Source organism: Plecotus auritus (assembly GCF_963455305.1).
Source record: "Plecotus auritus genome assembly, chromosome: 11".
Taxonomy (NCBI): domain Eukaryota; kingdom Metazoa; phylum Chordata; class Mammalia; order Chiroptera; family Vespertilionidae; genus Plecotus; species Plecotus auritus.
This window is the reverse complement of record NC_137777.1, coordinates 33,654,952-33,676,844: the sequence shown is the minus strand read 5'-3', so window position 1 is coordinate 33,676,844 and position 21,893 is coordinate 33,654,952. Positions and strand designations below refer to the sequence as shown.

General features: G+C 40.2%; 1 protein-coding gene across 1 annotated transcript in view; it reads right to left on the bottom strand.

The window, feature by feature from the left end:
* Positions 1-21,893, bottom strand: part of RAB2A (RAB2A, member RAS oncogene family) — a 78,079-nt gene that overhangs the window by 45,364 nt on the left and 10,822 nt on the right. The window contains exon 2 of the mRNA XM_080646195.1: positions 1,286-1,357. Coding sequence (XP_080502321.1) covers positions 1,286-1,357 — 72 coding nt within the window. The remainder of the gene's footprint in view (positions 1-1,285; positions 1,358-21,893) is intronic.

The following is a 21,893-nucleotide window of genomic DNA, read 5'->3' as shown; positions in this document are numbered from 1 at the left end:
TTTCTCTCTCTCTCCCTCTCCCTTTCTCTCTGAAATCAATAAAAATATATTTAAAAAAAAGATTTCTTTAATCCAATGCACAATGTTAAATTTGACAAAAAACAACTACAAACTAGAAACAGGCCCTTTACTGTTATCAAGGGTGGGCAGACAAGGCGAACAGACAAGGCAGGCAGATGCTGCTTCTCTGGGACTGACATCTGGGGTAGAGGGATGAAGATACTGAAACTGACCGGCTAAGACCACCTCTGCAGGACCACTGTACAGTTGCTGTTTCCAGGGCTCTAAGATGCTTCTTACCCCTATGCTATATTGTCTCTCATTTGTTTAACATTAAACACAATAAAAAATATTATTAATGTCTTGGGTGGGTGGTAAGAGACTAACCAAAGAACCTGTATGTATATTTGCATAACCCATAGACATGGAGAATAGTGTGGGGAAAGCCTGGGATGGGGGGCAGGAGAAGGCTAGAAGGGGTCAATGGGGAAAAAAGGGGGATATATGTAATACTTTCAACAATAAAAGTTAAAAAGCAAGTATTAATGTCCTGCTGCATTTCAATCACTTTTACAAAATTAATTATAATTGCAATATTAATTATAATTACATTTTTTTAAGTGATGGAGACTGAACTCTACACAGCAACAAATCGAGTTTCACTGATTTTTTTTGACTCATAACTATTCAATTGGATCCTAGTTGTTCCTGACTGGAAGCATATTCCATTTCCACTACCCAAAACTTTCTAATGCTTCTCATCCTATCTAATAAAAGAGTAATATGCAAATTGATCATCACTCCAACACACAAGATGGCTGCCCCCATGTAGTCAAAGATGGCTGCCCCCATGTGGACACAAAATGGACGCCACAAGATGGCCGGCAGGGGAAGGCAGTTGGGAGGGACCAGGCCTGCAAGGGAGGGCAGTTGTGGGCGATCAGGCCAGCAGGGGAGGGCAGTTGGGAGGGACCAGGCCTGCAAGGGAGGGAAGTTGGGGGCGACCAGGCCTGCAGGGGAGGGCAGTTAGGGGCAAACAGGCTGGCAGGGGAGCAGTTAGACATCAATCAGGCTGGCAAGGTGAGTGGTTAGGGGGTGATCAGGCTGGCAGGCAGAAGCGGTTAGGGGCAATCAGGAAGGCAGGCAGGCGAGCAGTTGGGAGCCAGCAGTCCTGGATTGTGAGAGGGATCCCAGATTGGAGAGGGTGCAGGCTGGGCTGAGGGACACCCCGCCACCGTGCACGAATTTTGTGCACCGGACCTCTAGTCTCTTTTATATAACTTACCAATAGTAAGGTCATGCACTGGTTGAAACCTCTTGTCTGTAAACTGTAGCAATAAACATGATTTACCAACACCTGAAAGGTAAAAAAAAAAAAAAAAAATTAAGACACCAAACTCCCAGAAATTAAGAAATTTTACAAAAGCACAAGGCAAATAGGCAGCCAGGGTTTCTGGTGTTCTGTGAACAATCTATCATGATTTCTCAATGCTCTCATTTCTTAAGAGAGTAGAGGGCTATACAGCGTCGGCCTGCAGACCAAAGGGTCCCCGGTTTGATTTCAGTAAAGGGCAAGTACCTCGGTTGCAGGCTCCTCCCTGGCCTGGGCCCTGGTCGGGCCTCATGCAGGAGGCAACCAATCAATGTGTTTCTCTAACATTGATATTTCTCTGTCTTTCCCTCCGTCTTCCCATTTTCTCTAAAAGCAACAGAAAAATATCCTCAGGTAAGGATAAAAAAAAGAAAGAAAGAAAGAAAGAAAAAAGTTAGAGGACTGAGAATTTAGACGGAAGATGTTAACCAATCCAAAACTTCCTTTCATCCTTTCTTATTCATTCAACATTTCAATATGAAAGATGAAAGTGGGAATAACTCCCAGAAGATAACTGAGGTCCTCTCAGTAGCCTCTACCACAGTACTCATGCTATTAAGTGTTCACATATGTTTCCTTTTTGTGTAATATTAAAAATATCTAAAAACAATTTCCTCTTTTTGTAATTTATCTTCTTTTCTGTCCTAAATAAAAGCCTAATGTGCAAATTGTTTGACCAGGAGTTCGACCGCTTGCTATGACGTGCACTGACCACCAGGGGGTGGCTAGAACATGGCGGGCATCGGCGATGTGGTGCTGGCAGTGGGCAGCAGTGGAGGCAGCAAGAGAGTGGGAATGCGGCAGGATGGTAGAGCAGTTGAGTGGGCGGCGCCAGGCCACTGTGGGGTGCCAGGGCTGGGGGAGAGAGCTAGGGCCCAATCCCCGCAGGCCACCCCGAGGGATCCCACCCATGCACGAATTCGTGCACTGGGCCTCTAGTAAATAAATAAGCTAGCAGTGTTTGGATAAACTTTTCTGGAAAAAGCTCTTGTATCTTCTGACTAATTCATTTCAGGATGAACTCTAATCTGAATTGCATTCCTTCACTCTACCTCCAAATTTCACTGCATTAAGGTTATAAATAACTTCCACATTCCTAAATTGAAGGCCTATTTTCTATATTCGTCCTACTTGCCTTCTAATCAGAATTGTATATTGAATATCAATACCACCATCTTCCTATTCATTTTCAGGCACTTATCCTCACACTAGACCAAGTCTGCCTGCTTCATAGCATCCTGCACTTCTACAAAACACTAAAGGCAGACATCATTCATTCATTCATTCATTCATTTACTCAAAAAGTCTTTATTGAATGCTAACTATGCACTGCACCAGGGACTTGAAAATACAATTGTGTGGAAAACTGTTTTGCTTCCATCCTTATAGTTTAATACAGGTAGAGAAATTAAACAGGATGAATGCCCAAATAATTTGTATGAACTGTAATTTGAAATAATTGTAATAATCACCATTTAAAAGAAGAGAATAAAGTGTTATTAGGATGAGTAACAGAAGAGAATTTAGACTGAAGGGATAGAGAAGGTCTTTCTGAGGAAGTGACACTTAAACTAAGCTGTTCAATGTCTTCTAGATTATAAACTCATGAGAGAAGGACAATGAACATCTTGTCACTTGCTGTCTTATGAGAGAGAAGACACTTAATTTTGCTGAATGATTGGCTCTCCCACAACAGAATGTGACCACCAACAGAACATGAGCTCCATTAAGATAGAGGCCACATTCAAGAATGTATCTCTAGCCCTAGCTGGTTTGGCTCAGTGGACAGAGCGTCAGCCTGCGGACTGAAGGGTCCCAGGTTCGATTCCAGCCCAGGGCACATGCCTGGGTTGCAGGCTCGAACCCCAGTAGGGAGTGTGCAGGAGGCAGCCAATCAATGATTCTCTCTCATCATTGATGTTTCTCTCTATTCCTCTCCCTTCCTCTCTAAAATCAATAAAAATATATTTAAAAAAAAATGTATCTCCAGCACATAATGGATACAAAGCAAGTGTTATAAAGCCTCTTTCTTTCCTTCCTATCTTACTACAAAAATTGTCTTAGTTGTCTATTTAAAAAGGAGAGAAGTATTTGAGATCTTGCTTCCTAGACATTGTCATCAGTTTGGCCTAAATAAACTCTTACACAAAATTTTTAAAAATAGTAAATTTGCAAATACTGTTAATTCTGAATTATTCTCACTATCTCAGGAAGATAGCTGCCTGAGAAAGATTACCAATGTGATTTGTACTATATGTGCAGAGAATTGAGCCAGAAAATGAAGATAGATGATATTCCTCTCTAACTCTACTATTTAGATCATCTGATGGTTATATCACTTAGAGTTTTAACATTTTTAATGAGTTCTCTTTTTACTATTTGCTGAGCACCTATAGACACAACAGTGAGTGGAAAAGCCTTAACTTGAGTAGTTAATTACTTAGCCTGCATTCTTCAGGAAACCTCTTTGTTTTTACCTAATGCCTCTTTTCTGCCATAATCCCACCCAGGATACCACATTACATTTGAATGTCATGTGTCCTTAGGTTCTTCTTGGCTGTGATAGTTTCTCACTTTCCTTGTTTTTGATGACCTTAACAGTTTTAAGGAGTACTGGTCAGGTATATTGTAGAATGTCCCTTAATTGGTTTTTTTCTAATTTTTTTTTCTCCCATGATTGACTGTAATTACGGGTGTTTGGGAGAAAGATCACAGTGTACAATTTTTATCACATCAAAATAAGGGTACATACTATCAACTGACTGATTACTACTGATGTTAACCTTGACCACCTAGCTGAGGTAGCTTGCCAAGTTTCTCCACCACAAAATAACTTTTTTTTTTCCCTTCCCTTTCTATCATATATACTCTTTGAAGGAAGTCACTGTGTAGCCCAATCCTTTGGGGAGAGGACCTTACCTAAGTTTTAACCTATCCTTTTCCCCTGAACTGTTTCTTTTTGTGATGTCATCTTTCAACCCCACCCACAACATCCAATCTTCTGCCCTTCCAGTGTTTAATTTTTTTTAAAATATGTTTTTATTGATTTTAGAGAGAGGAAGAGAGAGGGTGAAAGAGAAATATCAGCTACCTCCTGCATGCTGCCTACTGGGGATTGAGCGCACAACCCGGGCATGTGCCCTGGCCAGGAATCTAACTGTGACCTCCTGGTTTATAGGTAGATGCTCAACCACTAAGTCACACCATTTGGAGCCACTTTTTAAATCCCTCATAGTAGTACCTAGTCCTGTACTTTACATTTGGTCAACTTTTACTATTGTAGCTTTCTGCATTTCAAAGTACAACACCAATTTAAGAGATAACAAATACGCTGGATTACATTTGAATCCTGTGTATGATACTGGTAGAAAAAGTTGTTTCAGGTAACTAGGCCTTGTCTGCTTATTTATATAACTAGAGGCCCAGTGCACAAAATTCATGCACTGGGGTGGGGGGGGGGTGTCCCCTCAGCCCAGCCTGCGTCCTCTCGCAGTCCAGGACCCCTCACTCCTTATTGCCCACCTGCTTGCTGCTCCTTAGCGCTGCCGTGGAGGCAAGAGAGGCTCTTGCCACCACCACTGTGCTCACCAGCCGTGAGCCCGGCTTCTGGCTGAGCGGGCTCCCCCTTTGGGAGTGCACTGACCACCAGGGGGAAGCTCCTGAGTTGAACGTCTGCCCCCTGGTGGTGAGTGCACATCATAGTGACCGGTCATTCTGCCATAATGGTCGCTTAGTCTTTTATTATACAGACTAGAGGCCCGGTGTGCGAAATTCATGCACCGGGAGGGGGGGAGGGGTTCCCTCAGGCCAGCCTGCACCCTCTCCAATCTGGGACCCCTCGAGGGATGTCCAACTGCCCGTTTAGGTCCTATCCCACTAAACGGACAGTCGGACATCCCTCTCACAATCCAGGACTGCTGGCTCTCAACTGCTCGTCTGCCTGCCTTCCTGATTGCCCCTAACTGCTTCTGCCTGCCAGCCTGATTACCCCCTAACCACTCCCCTGCCAGCCTGATCAACACCTAAATGCTCCCCTGCCGGCCCAATTGCCCCTAACTGCCCTCCCCTGCTGGCCTGGTCACCCCCAACTGCTTTCTCCTGCAGGCCTGCCCCCCCACCCCCCAACTGCCCTCCCCTGCAGGCCTGGTCCCTCGCAACTGCCCCCCTGCAGGCCTGGTTCCCCGCAACTGCCCTCCTCTGCCAGCCCGGTCATCCCCAACTGCCCTCCTTTGCAGGCCTGGTCCCTCCCAACTGCCCTACCCTGTTGGGCTGATTGCCCACAACTGCCCTCCCCTGCCGGCCATCTTGTGTCCACATGGGGGCAGCCATCTTGTGTGTTGGAGTGATGGTCAATTTGCATATTACCTCTTTATTACATAGGTCTAGTGGCCCGGTGCACGAAATTTGTGCACTCGGCGGCAGCGGGGGGTGGGGGGGATGGTCTCCCAGCTTGGCCTGTGACCTCTCACAGTGCGGAAGCCCCGCGATCAATCGCCCCAAAGAGGTAGGCCGGAGCCGCACGGAGCGGCTGCCGGGCCTTGCCTCCTCTGTGTGCGCAGCCATCTTGTGATGGCAAGAGGGCATTACGGCGTCAGGGCTAGGCTATTAGTATAGATGGTTATCATATTACCACCTACCTTATTCATAAGACTATTGTGAGGAATACAAGAGCTAGCATGTGGAGAATAAAAGAGATACTATATCTCCTTTTTTGTTCCCCAATGCCTAAAGGCAGGCTGACACTTTATCCCGTGCCAAATCCAGAATATTCTATACATACTCTATTAAGCACTTATTAAATTATGCTTTGTCAGTTCATACATCCACCTTCCTTCTTTTAAAAGCAGTAACATTGCCAAAACCGGTTTGGTTCAGTGGATAGAGCGTCAGCCTGCGGACTGAAAGGTCCCAGGTTCGATTCCGGTCAAGGGCATGTAACTTGGTTGCGGGCACATCCCCAGTGGGAGGTGTGCAGGAGGCAGCTGGTCGATGTTTCTCTCTCATCGATGTTTCTGACTATCTATCACTCTTCCTTCCTCTCTGTAAAAAATCAATAAAAAAAAAATGTTTCTCTATCAAAGTTTCTCTCTCATCCATGTTTCTAACTCTCTATCCCTCTCCCTTCCTCTCTGTAAAAAATCAATAAAATATATTAAAAAAAAATAAAAAAATAAAAGCAGTAACATTCACCTTTTTGCACAGCAGTCTCCCTTATCTGGGGGGATACATTCTAAGACCCTCAGTGAATGTTTGAAACTGTAGATAGTACTGAATCCCATTTATACTATGGTTTTTCCTATATTTACATACCTATGATAAAGTTTAATTTATAAATTAGGCACAGTAAGAAATTAGCAATAAATAATAAATAGAAACATTGTAATAACATAGTGCAATAAAGGTTATCTGAACGTGGTCACTCATTTCAGGGGATCCCTTGCTGAAATCTTCCTAAAGGCACAATGCTTTCTGGTGCAACACATTGCTGTCAATAGGAACACTTTTTCTGTTCATATCTTCCATCCACAAACTTAATGCCTTTTCCACCTTAACTAAGCACTTATGAACTGTACCTATAACTTAACACAGTTTGAGGCAGAGCAAAACTAACATGACTTTCACTTTTCACAGATAGATTTGTTCTCACCATAGATCTTAGCAACCTCAGAATATGATTTTCTTTTCCCCGTATTAAGTCCAGAACGTTCACATTTCAATTGAAGAAAACACTATGGCTTCTTTGTGGCATATCCAAATTGTCAGCATCACTAATCTTGCGCTTTGGGGCCATCAGTAAGTAAAATTAGGTGACCTGAACATGAGCACTGCAATACCACCACAGCCGATCTGATAATCCAGATGGCTACTGAGGGACTAATTGGTGGTAAGCGTCTACAATGTGGAGACACTGGACAAAGGGATGATTCATGTCTGGGCAGGATACAGTGGGACAGCATGAGATATCATCACACTACTCAGATCTGAATACAATTTAACATTAATGAATTGTTTACTGAATTCTCTCCGGAATTTTCCATGTAGTACTTTTGGCCTCTCAGTGAAATTCTCTGCCATCCAGTGGGCCTCAACCATGCCCCTCCAAGGAGGTATGGATGTCGGATTTGTTCCTTCCTTCCATGCTCTGCCTCAGTCTTACGGGTAGTAGCTATGCCCTTTATCTGCTTACTGTATTCTTTAGTGTTCTCTTTACTTCTTAATGTTCCATTACTCTAATTCCACATTATAGTTAATGATTCTTTACATTAGACTTTCCCTGTTCAAATTCCTATGTGGTTTCTGTCTCCTAGTTGGACACTGACTGATACAACTAGTATGACTAATACATCCTTTATTAAGGTAAGTCAAATTTATTTTGAAGTTGAAGGTTTCTGAATATAAGCTGAGCTTAGATTTTCTTAGCAAAGACCTCATTTGTCTTTTTTTAGTGCAATATTTTCACAAATACAAAGATAGATGCAATTTAAATTTTTAAAAATTAGAAAATAAAATGGAGCATATGCCAATTTTCACAGGGAATAAATGACAGACTATTAAAGCTAACAGCAAAGACAGGTAGCAGAATGTGGTAAAAACAGCATCATTTCCCTTTCTTTCCAAACTCCTGACACCTTCTCCCATTAGCTTATTGTAATGGTGGAGAATGGCTAGAGTGTTTGAGGAGAATCAGAGTAGAGAAAGTGAAGTATAACTACCTACCCTTTCAGAATCTTAGAATGTCACAGTTTGTTAAAATCAGAGGTCCTTTGCGCAGATATTTTTTTAAATGTTTTTACTGATTTTTCGAGAGAGAGCAAGGGAGAGGGATAGTGAGATAGAAACATCATCTATCAGCTGTCTCCTACCTGGCCCTCCCTGGGGATTGAGCCCGCAAACCTGGCATGTGCCCTGACTAGAAATCAAACCAGTGACCACTTTGTTCCTGAGTAGACGCTCAACCCGAACCATACCGGCCCGGCTGTGCAGTGATTTTTAAACGGTAGACTCTAACCCAGCCTTGGGCAAACTACGGCCCGCGGGCCGGATCCGGCTGTTCTATCCGGTTCTCTTGCTCTCCCCTCTGCTCCTTTACTTTGAATTTATATTAATTCACACAAACACTCCATCCATGCTTTTGTTCCGGCCCTCCGGTCCAGTTTAAGAACCCATTGTGGCCCTCGAGTCAAAAAGTTTGCCCACCCCTGCTAACCAGTTAGGTCAACTAGCATTAAAAAATGACTAGAACCAAATAATAAATATTAGACTGTATATACTAGTACTATACAAGGTTAGGATAGTACTGTTTGGAAACTTTTGTTTTAGAACATATATGAACACTGGGTTGCAACATAATATGTACCTATTATTGGGGCTTATAAAAAACAAACTTGGGCCCTGGTTGGTTTTGCTAGTGGTTAGAGGTCTACCCGCGGACTGAAGGGTCAAGGGTTCCATTCCGGTCAAGGGTATATAACTCTGTTGCGGGCTCAATCCTCGCCTGATCAGGTGCATGCAGGAGGCAACCAATCAATGTAACTCTCTCACTTAGATGTTTCTCTCTCTCCCTCCCTTTCACTCTCTCTCTTAAAAAAAAAAAAATCAATGGGAAAAAATATTCTTGGGTGAAGATTAACAAAAACAAACTTGGAAATTACTTTCTAATATCTAATCCAGCCACACATCCAACGAAAGAACTCAAGAACTCATCTACAATAATTTTGCTAGTATTCATGGCAAAATAAATCAGCTAAAGAATCTAGAATACTTCTATTATCTTTAATTAACATTTATAAGGACAGGAATCAAGGGAGAAATCTGACTGAATCATCTGTTGGCAATTTAACATAATAAATACAACTTGGGTAGCATGAGTCATCCACCAGGTGACAATTCTATTACATAAACCTCTTTGTAAAAAGATTTTTCCATTATGTAAAATTAGGATGACCTTATATTATCCTGGTTTACCAGGGGCAGGCTCAGTTATTCCTCTTGTTCTGATAAAGTATGGATCAGCTTGGAAGATATAAATTATATGGTTTCCCTAAAACACCTACCCCAGCAGTTATCAGCATTATCTGGAAACTTGTTAGAATGCAATTAGCACCATCCCAGACTTACTGAATCACAAACTTTGGGGTAGAACCCTGCAGTCTGTGGTTTAGCAAGCTCTCCAGGTGATTCTTATGTGCAGTCAAGTTTGAGGACCACTACCCTAAACACATCCAACTAAAATGCTAGTAGTTTCTTCACAGCGAAAATAAAAAAAATAAAATGCTAGTAGTTTCAGTGCCCAATCCTTTTCAGTTTAGTTTTCCAACTACAACTAATCTGAAGCTACTACATGCTAAGTATAACAGATAAATAACTGAAAATGCTGGACATATATTTCACCACAGTACAGATTAAGTTCAAAACATGATTTTGGTTTCGACTATCTTTGGCAATTACCCAGTTTAAAATAGCTGGACTAATGCTATCTGCCAAATACTCAAAAAAAAACAACACTTCAATATGGACATTTCTTTTTTATTGTATCTATGGAGCCCTATAAACCAAATTTATACTAATGTACTTGTGTTATTTACTAGGTGTACCAATTAATAATGCGGATTTTTTTCAATAGATGGAGTTACACGTATGTTGATATATATGCGATTTGATATGTATGCTATTTTGTTATATTGACAGCAAGCTTCAAAACTTCATATGTCAAATTTGCTGAAGGTGTTAACATCATAGATATTTTTATGCTTAAAAATGTCGAATTTTGTGTGAAAAAAGAGCATTTGTGGAAAGTTTTAACTCATTATTTTGAAGAAAAAGTTGTCTTATACTTCGGGAAGCTTATGGTGAACATGCTCCATCTCAAGATACTTGTGAACGCTGGTTTAAACACTTTAAAAGTGATGATTTCGATGTGAAGACAAAGAACGTCCAGGTCAACTGAAAAAGTTTGAAGGCCAACAATTACAAGCATTATTGGGTGAAGATGCGTGTCAAACTCAAAAACTGGCAGAAAGATTAAATGTTGCTCAGCAAACAATTTCCTATCGATTACAAGCAATGGGAAAGATTTTAAAGAAGGAAAATGGGTGCCACATCAACTGAATGAAAGACAAATGGGAGAAACCAAGATGGTGGCATAGGTAAACACCTAAACTGCTGCCTCGCACATCAATTTCAAAACGACAACTAAAAGACAAAACGGACATCATCCAGAACCACAGGAAGGCTGGCTGAGTGGAAATTCCACAACTAGAAGGAAAGAGAAAAGCACACTGAGACTCAGAGGAGCTGCAGAAGGCAGAGGTACTGAGACGTGCGCACGGAGAGGACTGGCAACTGAGTAGGCAGCTAGCTTTCTCAAGCGGGAGGGAGACAAAAGCTCCCGACTGCGCTGAACTCCAGTTCCGGTCGAGATGTTTCTCTCTCCCCCTCCCTTTCACTCTCTCTCTTAAAAAAGGGGGACCCAAACTCATATGGGGAGAAACTGGACTGTCTGGCAGCGGACGAAAACTCGAGGGTGGCTTTCTCTCAGAGGTGCTTGCAGAGATTACTGCGGGACACTGAGACCCAGGAGCCTCTTAGGGCAGGGCTAACGGGAAGCCAAGGCTGTCTGCTCCACCCTGAGACTCCGCCCCATCCAAGCTGAGCACAGAGGCTTTTGCAAGTCTTGTCTCATAAGAGTGTCTCCAGCACAGAAGTTCTCCCAGCGTAGACACAGCTGATCCTCACAGCCAACTGGCCTGGAGGTCAATTCCTCCCAGTGATACCAACAACAATCAAGGCTTAACTACAACAAGACTGTGCACACAGCCCACAAAGGAGTACACCAAGAGTGTCCACCTCAGGTAACTGGGTAGGCTAAGTCACTGGGTCCTATAGGACACCTAGCACACAAAGCCACTCTATAAACTCAGGGAAGCAGCAAAAATGCAGAGACAAAGAAACAGATCACAAATGAAAGAAATGGAGGAAAACAAACGACTGGATATAGAGTTCAAAACCACAGTTATAAGGTTTTTCAAGATTTTTCTAGAAAAGGCCAATAAATTTAGCGAGACCCTCAAGGATATGAAAAAGGACCAACTAGAAATTAAGCATACACTGACTGAAATAAAATATACAGAGATCTAACAGCAGACAAGAGGATGGCAAGAATCAAGTCAAAGATCTGAAATACAAAGAAGCAAAAAACACTCAACCGGAAAAGCAAAAAGAAAAAAGAATCCAAAAATATGAAGATAGTGTGAGGAGCCTCTGGGACAACTTCAAGCATACCAACATCAGAATTATGGGGGTGCCAGAAGAAGAGAGAGAGCAAGATACTGAAAACCTATTTGAAGAAATAATGACAGAAAACTTCCCCAACCTGGTGAAAGAAATAGACTTACAAGTCCAGGAAGCACACAGAACCCCAAACAAAAGGAATCCAAAGAGGACCACACCAAGACACATCATAATTAAAATGCCAAGAGCAAAAGACAAAGAGAGAATATTAAAAGCAGCAAGAGAAAATCAGTTAATTACCTACAAGGGAGCACCCATACGATTGTCAGCTGATTTTTCAACAGAAACTATGCAGGCCAGATGGGAGTGGCAAGAAATATTCAAAGTGATGAATAGCAAGAACCTACAACCAAGATTACTCTACCCAGCAAAGCTATCATTCAGAGTTGAAGGTCAGATAAAGAGCTTCACAGATAAGAAAAAGCTAAAGGTGTTCATCACCACCAAGCCAGTATTTTATGAAATGCTGAAAGGTATTCTTTAAGAAGAGGAAGAAGAAGAAAAAGGTCAAGATAAAAATTACGAATACATATCTATCAACAAGTGAATCTAAAAATCAAGTGAATAAAAAATCGAACAGAATAAACTGGTGAGTATAATAGAATCAGGGGCATAGAAAGGGAGTGGATTGAGAATTCTCGGGGGGAAAGGGGTATGGGGGGGTGCAGGAAGAGACTGGACAAAAATCGTACACCTATGGATGAGGACAGTGGGGGGGGGGGGTAAGTGCAGAGGGTGGGGTGGGAACCGGGTGGAGGGGAGCTATGCGGGGAAAAAAGAGGAACAATTGTAATAATCTGAACAATAAAGATGAAAAAGAAAAAGACAAATGGAAAACTGAAAAGTCATCAGTAAAATGTTGCTTCAACAGCACAAAAGAAAGTTTTTTTTTGCATGGAATTGTGACTGGTGATGAAAAGTGGATTTATTTTGAGAATCCCAAACACACAAAATCATGGGTCGATCCAGGTCAACCATCAACATCGACTGCAAGGCCAAATCACTTCGGAAAGAAGACAATGCTTTGTGTTTGGTGGGATCAGGAAGGTGTGGTGTAGCTTCTAAAACCAGGTGAAACCGTTAATACTGATCGCTACTGACAACAAATAATCAATTTGAACCACGTTTTGATCGTGAAACGACCAGAATGTGCCCGAAGACACAGCAAAGTAATTTTGCTTCATGATGATGCACCATCACACACTTCAAAACCAGTTAAAGACACGTTAAAAGATCTTGCCTGGGAAGTATTAACCCACCCGCCATATTCACCAGACCTTGCTCCTTCAGATTACCACTTGTTGGGATAGATGGCACATGCACTTTCTGAGCAGCACTTCAAAACGTACAAAGAAGTAGAAAATTGGGTCTCTGAATGGTTTGCCTCAAATCAAGAAAAGTTCTATTGGGACAGTATCCACAAATTACCTGAAAGATGGGGAAATGTGTAGCTAGCGATGGACATTACTTTGAATAAAGCACTTTTGATGTTTCTCTTGAAATTATCTTGTTTTCTTTTATTATAAAATTCGCATTATTAACCGGTACAACTAGTAAAATATCTGCATGGCCTTTACCAATACGAAGATGAAAATATGCTCCCTCTTCATACACAATCTTATCTCACCCTAACAGTAAATCTATGAAGTCAGTAAAGTTGGAATAACCACCTTATTTTAAAGATGAAGAAATTGAGGTAAGTGTTATGTCTCAAGTTAATAAAAGAAGAGGGAGAATTGAAAATCAAAATTGGGTGTTTTGATTCTAAATCGTATTTTCCATTACACCACCCAACCTCCTGAATTTGTTCTTCTCAGATACTTATTACTATTTGCATCCAATATCTCTCTTAACTAAAAAGAATGTTATCACATTTTCCAGGTATTAGTAGCAATATTAAGAAGGAGGAGGCAATATTCATGAGCTAAATGACCTGAACAGGGCAGACATTTAATGAAGTTTTAAAAAATGAATACTATGTCTTTGATACTGACTTTATCCCAAACAATGATCCAGTTAATAACAGGTATATTAAACGTACGCTAATCTGAGCATTTGCCCAGTTTTTTTTTATAAGCAAAGATGCCAATTAAGAAGTGCACATCTCAGGAATACATTTGAATGAAGTAGCTTGAAGAGAGTATTTTTTCAGAATGCTATGGAAAGAAAAAGCTTGAATGTACATTATAATAACTGTGAAAAAAATTTACTGTACATGATGTCTAAGTAGTATGTTATGATAGAAATGGGTATCAAAGTTAAGGCTGTAAGCAAAAAGAACTATTTTATGCAGTTGCCAGATTAAACTAATAAGAGCCCAAGAAATACCAGTACATGTTAACAGTAACTAAGTCAAACTGTTAAACTCCCAAACATACTAGTAGATGAAGCATCAGTCAACACAATGTTGAGAGTAGCCTGCTGAATTTAAGTACATGAAACATATAGCAAGCTCAAAATTAAATATTATTTCTTATATTTTTTAATGGAAGGTAATTTGGCAGTATTTATCAAAATGTAAAATGTATATCCTAATTGACCCACAAATTTTGTTACACAGATGCACAAGAATGCATACCACAGAACCGTGTACATGTAATATTCATCAAAAAGTGTCCTGGACATTTGTGGTTTTTGGCAACCTAGCATCGGAGAACCCTTCTTTGAGCTCCGTGGCAGCTAGGGCATAGACGTGTGACCTAGGATGAGCTAATCAGATGCTACTGTTCATAATATAGATTCTTGAAGGAGTGCTCCAGTATGAGACTCCACGGCAGCTACAGTGGAGACGAGAGATACTGGCATGTGCCCAGCATCTTCAGAAGGCTATACTGACAGCAGGAATTTGGCTGTGCCTTGTGCCTTCCTTGGTTTTGCCATTTTCAAGCTTGACAATACTGCCTTCCTATCAATTCTGTGGACTTCTAATCTTCCCAATAAAATCTTATGCTTAATTTAGCTATAGTAGGTTTCTACTATTTGGAACCACAGACCAAGACTAACAGAATCAGGAACTGATTAAACTGTGGTTTAGCTATGCAGGTGCTTAAAAACAATGAGAGAGGTTTTATATGTGATGATATTTTAATACACCCAAGATTCACCCTTATGTGAAAAAAAAATGCATAGGACAAAACAGTACTAATTGTATAATCCCTACTGGTGGGATTGGAACACACACACACACACATACACACACAAAGACATAGATGTATAGAAAACTTCTGGAAAGATACACAAACCATAGTTTACCATATTTATGTAAAGTGGTAGAGAATTTAATCTTCATTTTTTTTTTTACCATGAGCACTTATCACTTTCACCGTTTTATTTACACACACACACACACATATATGTGTGTGTATATGTATATACATATACACATATATATGTGTAGATAGATATATATATAAATGGATCTATTTTAGGATCAAACACTATGTAAGCAATACTTTTAGGGCCTCATCCAACAACCTCCATAGTACGTGGTATTTAAATAACTAGCAAAACTTCTAGTGTGATCAAAAATAGTTACACTAAATGTTGGTGTGATAAGAAAATTACAAGGAAGCCTGCAAGTAAAATAATGAGTTGTGAAATAAAAGGCTTTGGTTTCCTTTTTAAAACCCTAAAAACCACTAAAGGATCAGTAGAACTTTTTAACAAGACTTACTCATGACTAAGGCTGAAAATTCACATATTCACACTCAAATCCAACATGATTTTTCTATTTCTCGGGTAAATTCTCCAAGAAGGAAAATGTTAAGCCAGAGAGGATTGGGGGGTGGGGAGGAGGTCAAGAAAGAAAGGTTAAATAGTGGAAAGGGCTCATTAATTAATGTCAGAAAAATGAGTTAAGGGTAGAAAATTATCCTGTTTAGAGATGGGGAATAAGGCTATTTCTTAGAAGTTATCCAAGAGGATAAAAACAGGATTCTCTATGCCACATAATGCTCTTTACAATCCCAAGACTCCTTCAGTCTTAAGCCCCCACAAAATCCTGACAAAAACCCTATACCCCCACACTCTGTATCACATTGCTGGTGTAAGGACATCCAACCATTATGGTGAAATAAAAGACTGTAAGCAGCTCAGCTCAATTCTCTGTTCTCAACAGATAACAAATATAAAAAATAGGACCAAAAGCACAAACTGATTCTGTAGGATTATTAAATGGGGAATTATTCAAACAAATGAGACTATGTCTGATTATGTCACGCCTGATTTTTCATTTGTAAAGTAGGGTCAATAGGATTACTGTAAGAACACATATGAAAGTCAGAGCACAGCACTGAGCATACAGTAGGTGCTCAATAAATGCTTACCAAAAATCTGAATCTGTTCTGAGCCATTCACTCCCGTTACAATTAATCTTTTCCAGGCTCCCTTACTACTTGTACATATCTCTGTTAGGTTACCTTGTAATTACTACAGCAAACTGGTTTCCCCTTTAGGGTAGAAAAGTCTTGTTCATTTTTCTAACTCCAACATAGGGACTGCCCAAACAGTACCTTAAACTTCTTTAAAAAGAAAGAAAAAAAAAAAAAATCCCCCTGGCCGGTATGGTTCAGTTGGTTGGAGTGTTGTCCAAGCACTGAAGGGTCTTGGGTTTGATCTCCAGTCAGGGCACATACCCAGATTTTGGGTTTCATCCCCAGTCAATCCCCAGTCCGGGTGCACATAGGAGGCCAACCAACTGATGTTTCTCACAGTGATCCCCCCTACCCCTTCCTCTCTCTCTCCCTCTCTAAAAAAAAAAAAAAAAAAAAAAAAAAAAATCAATAAAAACCCAATCCAATCATCTACTCTTTGCATACATTCCACCACCCAAGCCCCAATACAAATCAATCAAACCCCTATCAGAACAGCTCCAGTAACAAACCAACTCAACATTTTAAAAAATATATATTATTTTATTGATTTTAGAGAGGAAGGGAGAGGGAGAGAGAGATAGCAACATCAATGAGAGAGAATCATTGATTGGCTGCCACCTTCATGCCCCCTACTGGGGACCAAGCCTGCAACCCAGGCCTGTGCCCTTGGCTGGAATCAAACCTGGGACCCTTCAGTCTGCAGGCCAACACTCTATCCACTGAGCCAAACCGGTTAAGGCCCAACACACGATTTAACAAGCTCTTTCCATTTCATAGGTGGTCCAAATCAATATTTCTTCTACTCATGGTCCTAGTTCTGCCAGTGAAAAGCCACAAAAGGCTGTTTAAGCCTTCTTTTATATGACAGTCACCTAAGTATTTGTAAGTCATTATTATATTCTTTAAGTCTTCTTTTTTTGGTTAAAATGTTTCCATTATTTCAACTGTTACTAAAATGTCATGGTTGATAGCGCTTTCATATACCACCCTGACCAGTCTCCTGAGCATAGACTCCAATGGGTAACAAGAGTTTCCATAACTGCTTGGCTCAGTGGATCGAGCATATGCCCGGGTGGTGGGATCTAAACCCAGTAGGGGGCGTGCAGGAAGCAGCTGATCAATGTTCCTGTTTCTATCTTCTCTCCCTCTCCTTTCTCTCTCAAAAAAAACATTAAAAAATTTTTTTAAAGTGTTTCCATAACTAACTAAATAGTTGAGTCCTGACAAGAATAGAACTATTACCTGCCTTGTCTGTACGTTTTACTTTTACTAACCCAGTAGCACAATTATTCCTTTGTTAGCTTTATCACTCAACTGACTCAAATTGAACCATGTCATGTCAAACTAAGTTTTTAGAAAATGTGCTGCTATTTAATCAGCTGACCTCTATTTGTATGTTTGTTTTAAAAAGTAAATATAGGGCCCTGGCCAGTGTGGCTCAGTTGGTTGGAACACTGTCACATATACCTAAAGGCTGTGGGTTTGATCCCCCGTTGGGACAAATACAAAAGGCAACCAAATGATGTTCTCTCTCACACAGATGTGTCTGCCTGTCTGTCTCTCTCTCCCTTGCCCTCTTTGTAAAATCAATAAGCATATCCTTGGGTTAAGATTTAAAAAATAAAAGTAAATATAGGACTTAAACTTCATTTTATTCAATTCCATTTTGCTAAATTTAGCCAATTATTCTGCTTGTCAAGATCATTTTGGATTCTGTCTGTGAAACCAGTTGAATTTCTTTACCACATACCAAACGTTATCCTGAAAACGTGTAACAAATACCTTTACTTAAAGGATTGGTGAATCAACTCACCAGGCATACAATTATTACTGCTTCAATGTGTAACTAATAACTAACTCATTTCCCTATTTAATAATTTTTGTATCAAGTTAAATAAAACTTTGGGCCTAAGTAATTTTAGACACCTATCCTTTTACTTTGCCCTTTGAAGTAGTAAAAACTGGCCCTAACTGGTTTGGCTCAGTGGATAGAGCGTCGGCCTGCGGACTGAAGGGTCCCAGGTCCCAGGTTCGATTCCAGTCAAGGGCATGTACCTTGGTTGCAGGCACATCCCCAGTAGGGGGTGTGCAGGAGGCAGCTGATAGATGTTTCTCTCTCATCCGATGTTTCTAACTCTCTATTCCTCTCCCTTCCTCTATGTAAAAAATCAATAAAAATATATTTAAATAATAAAAAAATAGTAAAAACTGAACTAAAAAAACTTTGTCCAAAGAGATGATAACCTTTGATCAACAGATTCATTTATATTGAAGACTTCCACAGGTCTAAACACCTGCCTCTTTCCAAAGGGGTTCAAAATTGAGAGAAATCATTCAAGACGTTATCAGAAGGTACCAAAAGAAATCAAGTTATAAAACAACTACATATTGGCCTTACCACTCTTCCCTGAAGACTAATGAAAAAGAGCACCTCCTACTTGATATCCTTCTCAATCTCAAGTGGGCTACGAGAATAGCTGATAGAAACAGACTTTTTCTTTTATGAAATCCAGAGAGAATTTCAGGATCAAATAACTGCCATTTTGCCGAGTAATGCATGATCTTGTTTTCTTCGAGTGATTACAGTTTGAAGTCAGCATAGTGAATAGTTTTTTTTACAGGCAAGACCTCCCCACCTCCTCTCCCTCCCCCCACAACTTAATTTTAGGATACTCAACAGATTAGGAACATTATCTCTAAGATACTACTATTAATAAAAGCACTTTGCAGCTTAGAAGGAACCTGCATACATTGTTTACTTCAAACTCACAAAAATCCTCTGAGTTAAGATAAGCCAGGCATTTCTACTGTTTTTTTTCTAGATGAGAAAATGGAAGTAGAAGTGATTTGAACTTTACCAAAGTAACAAGTAAGCAGAGCAGCCACCACACTAATCAAGATTTTCTAATTACAAATAGCAGGCTGTTGGAAAATTTTCAAGTGTGCTGTCTAAGCTGCAATAGCCAGAAAGAACCTAACTGATGAACAACCCTATAGGGAGCACTATATTGGTACTATAGGCATTTTATAAATAGAAAACTTAGGGATTTAAATTAATTAATAATTTGCAAAAAAACAAGTTAGGAGAAGGTATCTTTTTTTCCATTACTCTTTCTACACTGTCCTACAAAGAACAGGTGACATTATATATGCTTGGGAAACATGACCACCATATTGCTGTGTGCCTGCCTTACCCAAAAGCCCATGGCAAATGGGCGTACCTGTGATCTATGCCTTGACCCCTCCCCCCATGTGATTGAACCAAGGTGGTACCAGATAGAAATAAACTCAAATTTACCTATAATTAAATTCCCCTGGTAAAAGACACCCTTTTATATTGATTTTTTAGTATCATAAAAAGTGCAGGCCTTAAAAAAGAAAGGGTGACATAGGGGCTGAAAGAACAAGAATGAAAGTTAATTGGTAACTACTCTGGAGAATGAGTCAGATTAGCTGGTAAACTGAAGATGTGTATACCTTCCACCCACAATTCCACTTCAAGATATACCTACAGAACTCTAGCACATGTGTTCAAGTAGGCAGGCACATGAATAATCCATGCAATACTATCTTTCACAATACAACAAACAACCCACCCTAAAATTTCCTTAAGTAAAAAGAATGGGAAAATTGCAGTATAGCCAGAAAATAGAACATAATTAAAATTAAACCAATCCAACAACTAACATCAACAAAACTGAGCAAAACATACAGATAAATCAATATGACAGAACTAACCAAAAAAAAAAAAAATCCATTATCATTATAGATGTTAACATCTAACCCCTAAATTCAAGACTATTAATACAGAAGACATGACACACAAATAGCAAGTCTAATCTAATGGACATGTATGGAACCCTGCATGTACACAAAACACTTTCAAGCATACATGGGATACGTATAAACACTGACCAAGTACTTGGCTACAAAATTAGTCTCAAACACTGAAGAATCAATACACATAGTCTATGTTCTCATAACTAAATGACATAAAATCAGAAATCAATAATAAAGAGATTATCTTTAAAAAAAGAAAAAAGCCCTAGCCAGTTTTGGCTAGGCTAGAACATCAGCCTGTGGACTGAAGGGTCCCAGGTTCCATTCTGGTCAAGGGCACATGCCCGGGTTGTGGGCTCAATCCACAGTAAGGGGAGTGCAGGAGGAAGCTGATTGATGATTCTCTCTCATCAATGATGTTTCTATTTCTCTCTCCCTCTACTTTTCTCTCTGAAATAAATAAAAATAGACCAAAAAACAATAAAAGAATGTTTAAAACCCAAAACACACAGTCCTAATTACCTTTAGGGTTGAAAGAGAAGCTCTGAGAAGAAAACAGTCCTGTCCGGTTTGGCTCAGTGGATAGAGCGTAGGCCTGTGGACTCAAGGGTCCCGGGTTCGATTCTGGTCAAGGGCATGTACCTTGGTTGCGGGCACATACCCAGTGGGAAGTGTGCAGGAGGCAGCTGATTGATGTTTCTCTCTCATCGATGTTTCTAACTCTCTATCCCTCTCCCTTCCTCTCTGTAAAAAAATATCAATAAAATATATTAAAAAAAAAAAAAAAAAAAAAGAAAAGAAAACGAAGATTTCAGAGTGGCCAGTTCCCTAAGATTTGTTTACAGGTATTTCTCCCCCCCTGGGTTCCTTTGAGCACTCTTTTTTTAAAAAAATATTTTTATTGATTTTAGAGAGGAAAGGAGGGAGAGAAGATAGAAACATTAATGATGAGAGCGAATCATTGAATGACTGCCTCCTGCACGCCCCCCACTGGGGATCAAGCCCGCATCCCAGGCATGTGCCCTTGACTGAAATCAAACCCGGGGCCCTTCAGTCCGCAGGCCGATGCTCTATCCACCGAGCCAAACCAGCTAGGGCCCTTTGAGCACTCTTTAAATTATTATCAAAACCTCTTTTCATGGCTGCTATTCCTGTGAAGAAGCCACTCTCTCAGTCTCAGTTTCACTAATAAACTCTCTTTCACTTAAAAACAAACAAATAAAAAACCCACACACACAAAAATTCTTTTTGTGAGCTAGTTGGAATAGGTTTCTGTTCTTTATAATAAAACAGATCCTTCCTAGAATAAATCCCGAGGCTTTGTATTTTTAATTTAAAAAATATATATACTGTTTAATATTTTTTATTGATTTCAAAGAGGAAGGGAGAAGGAGAGGGGGATAGAAACATCAATGATGAGACAGAATCATTGATCGGCTGCCTCCTGCATGCCCCCCACTGGGGATGGAGCCTGCAAACCGGGCATGTGCCCTGATGAGGAATCAAACCATGACCTGATTCATACATAAGTCGACACAACCACTGAGCCATGCCGGCTGGGCTAATTTTTTTATCCTACAGTCTTTCTAACTCCTTAGTGTAGTTGGATGGTCATTTAGACTAAATAAAGCAATACTGCATATGTATACCTGGAATAAAAAAAATCTTGATAAACAATTTTGATTCTTGTTAAAACAATGCTGATAAACTACAGAACTTCCCATAAAACATCTAGATGCAAACAAATATGCTAAGTACAAGAAAACACCAACATAAGCTAGGAAACAATTAGAGTCAAGTATAGCAGATTCCTCCAAGTATCAGCTGGCCCCAAATGAGCAAAGCAAGCAGGGATGGGGGGAGAGGGAGAGTGGAAATCAACACAGTAGGACACATGAAGGGCAAAAGAATAATTTTTGCTATGAACAGCATTACTATACAATATTGATCAAGTATGGGTTAATTTTTTAAATGCATATGGAGAAATTATAGAAACATTCAAAGAAGCAGATGGCCCTAACGGTTTGGCTCAGTGGTTGAGCTGAGTGAGCATCAACCTATGAACCAAGAGGTCACAG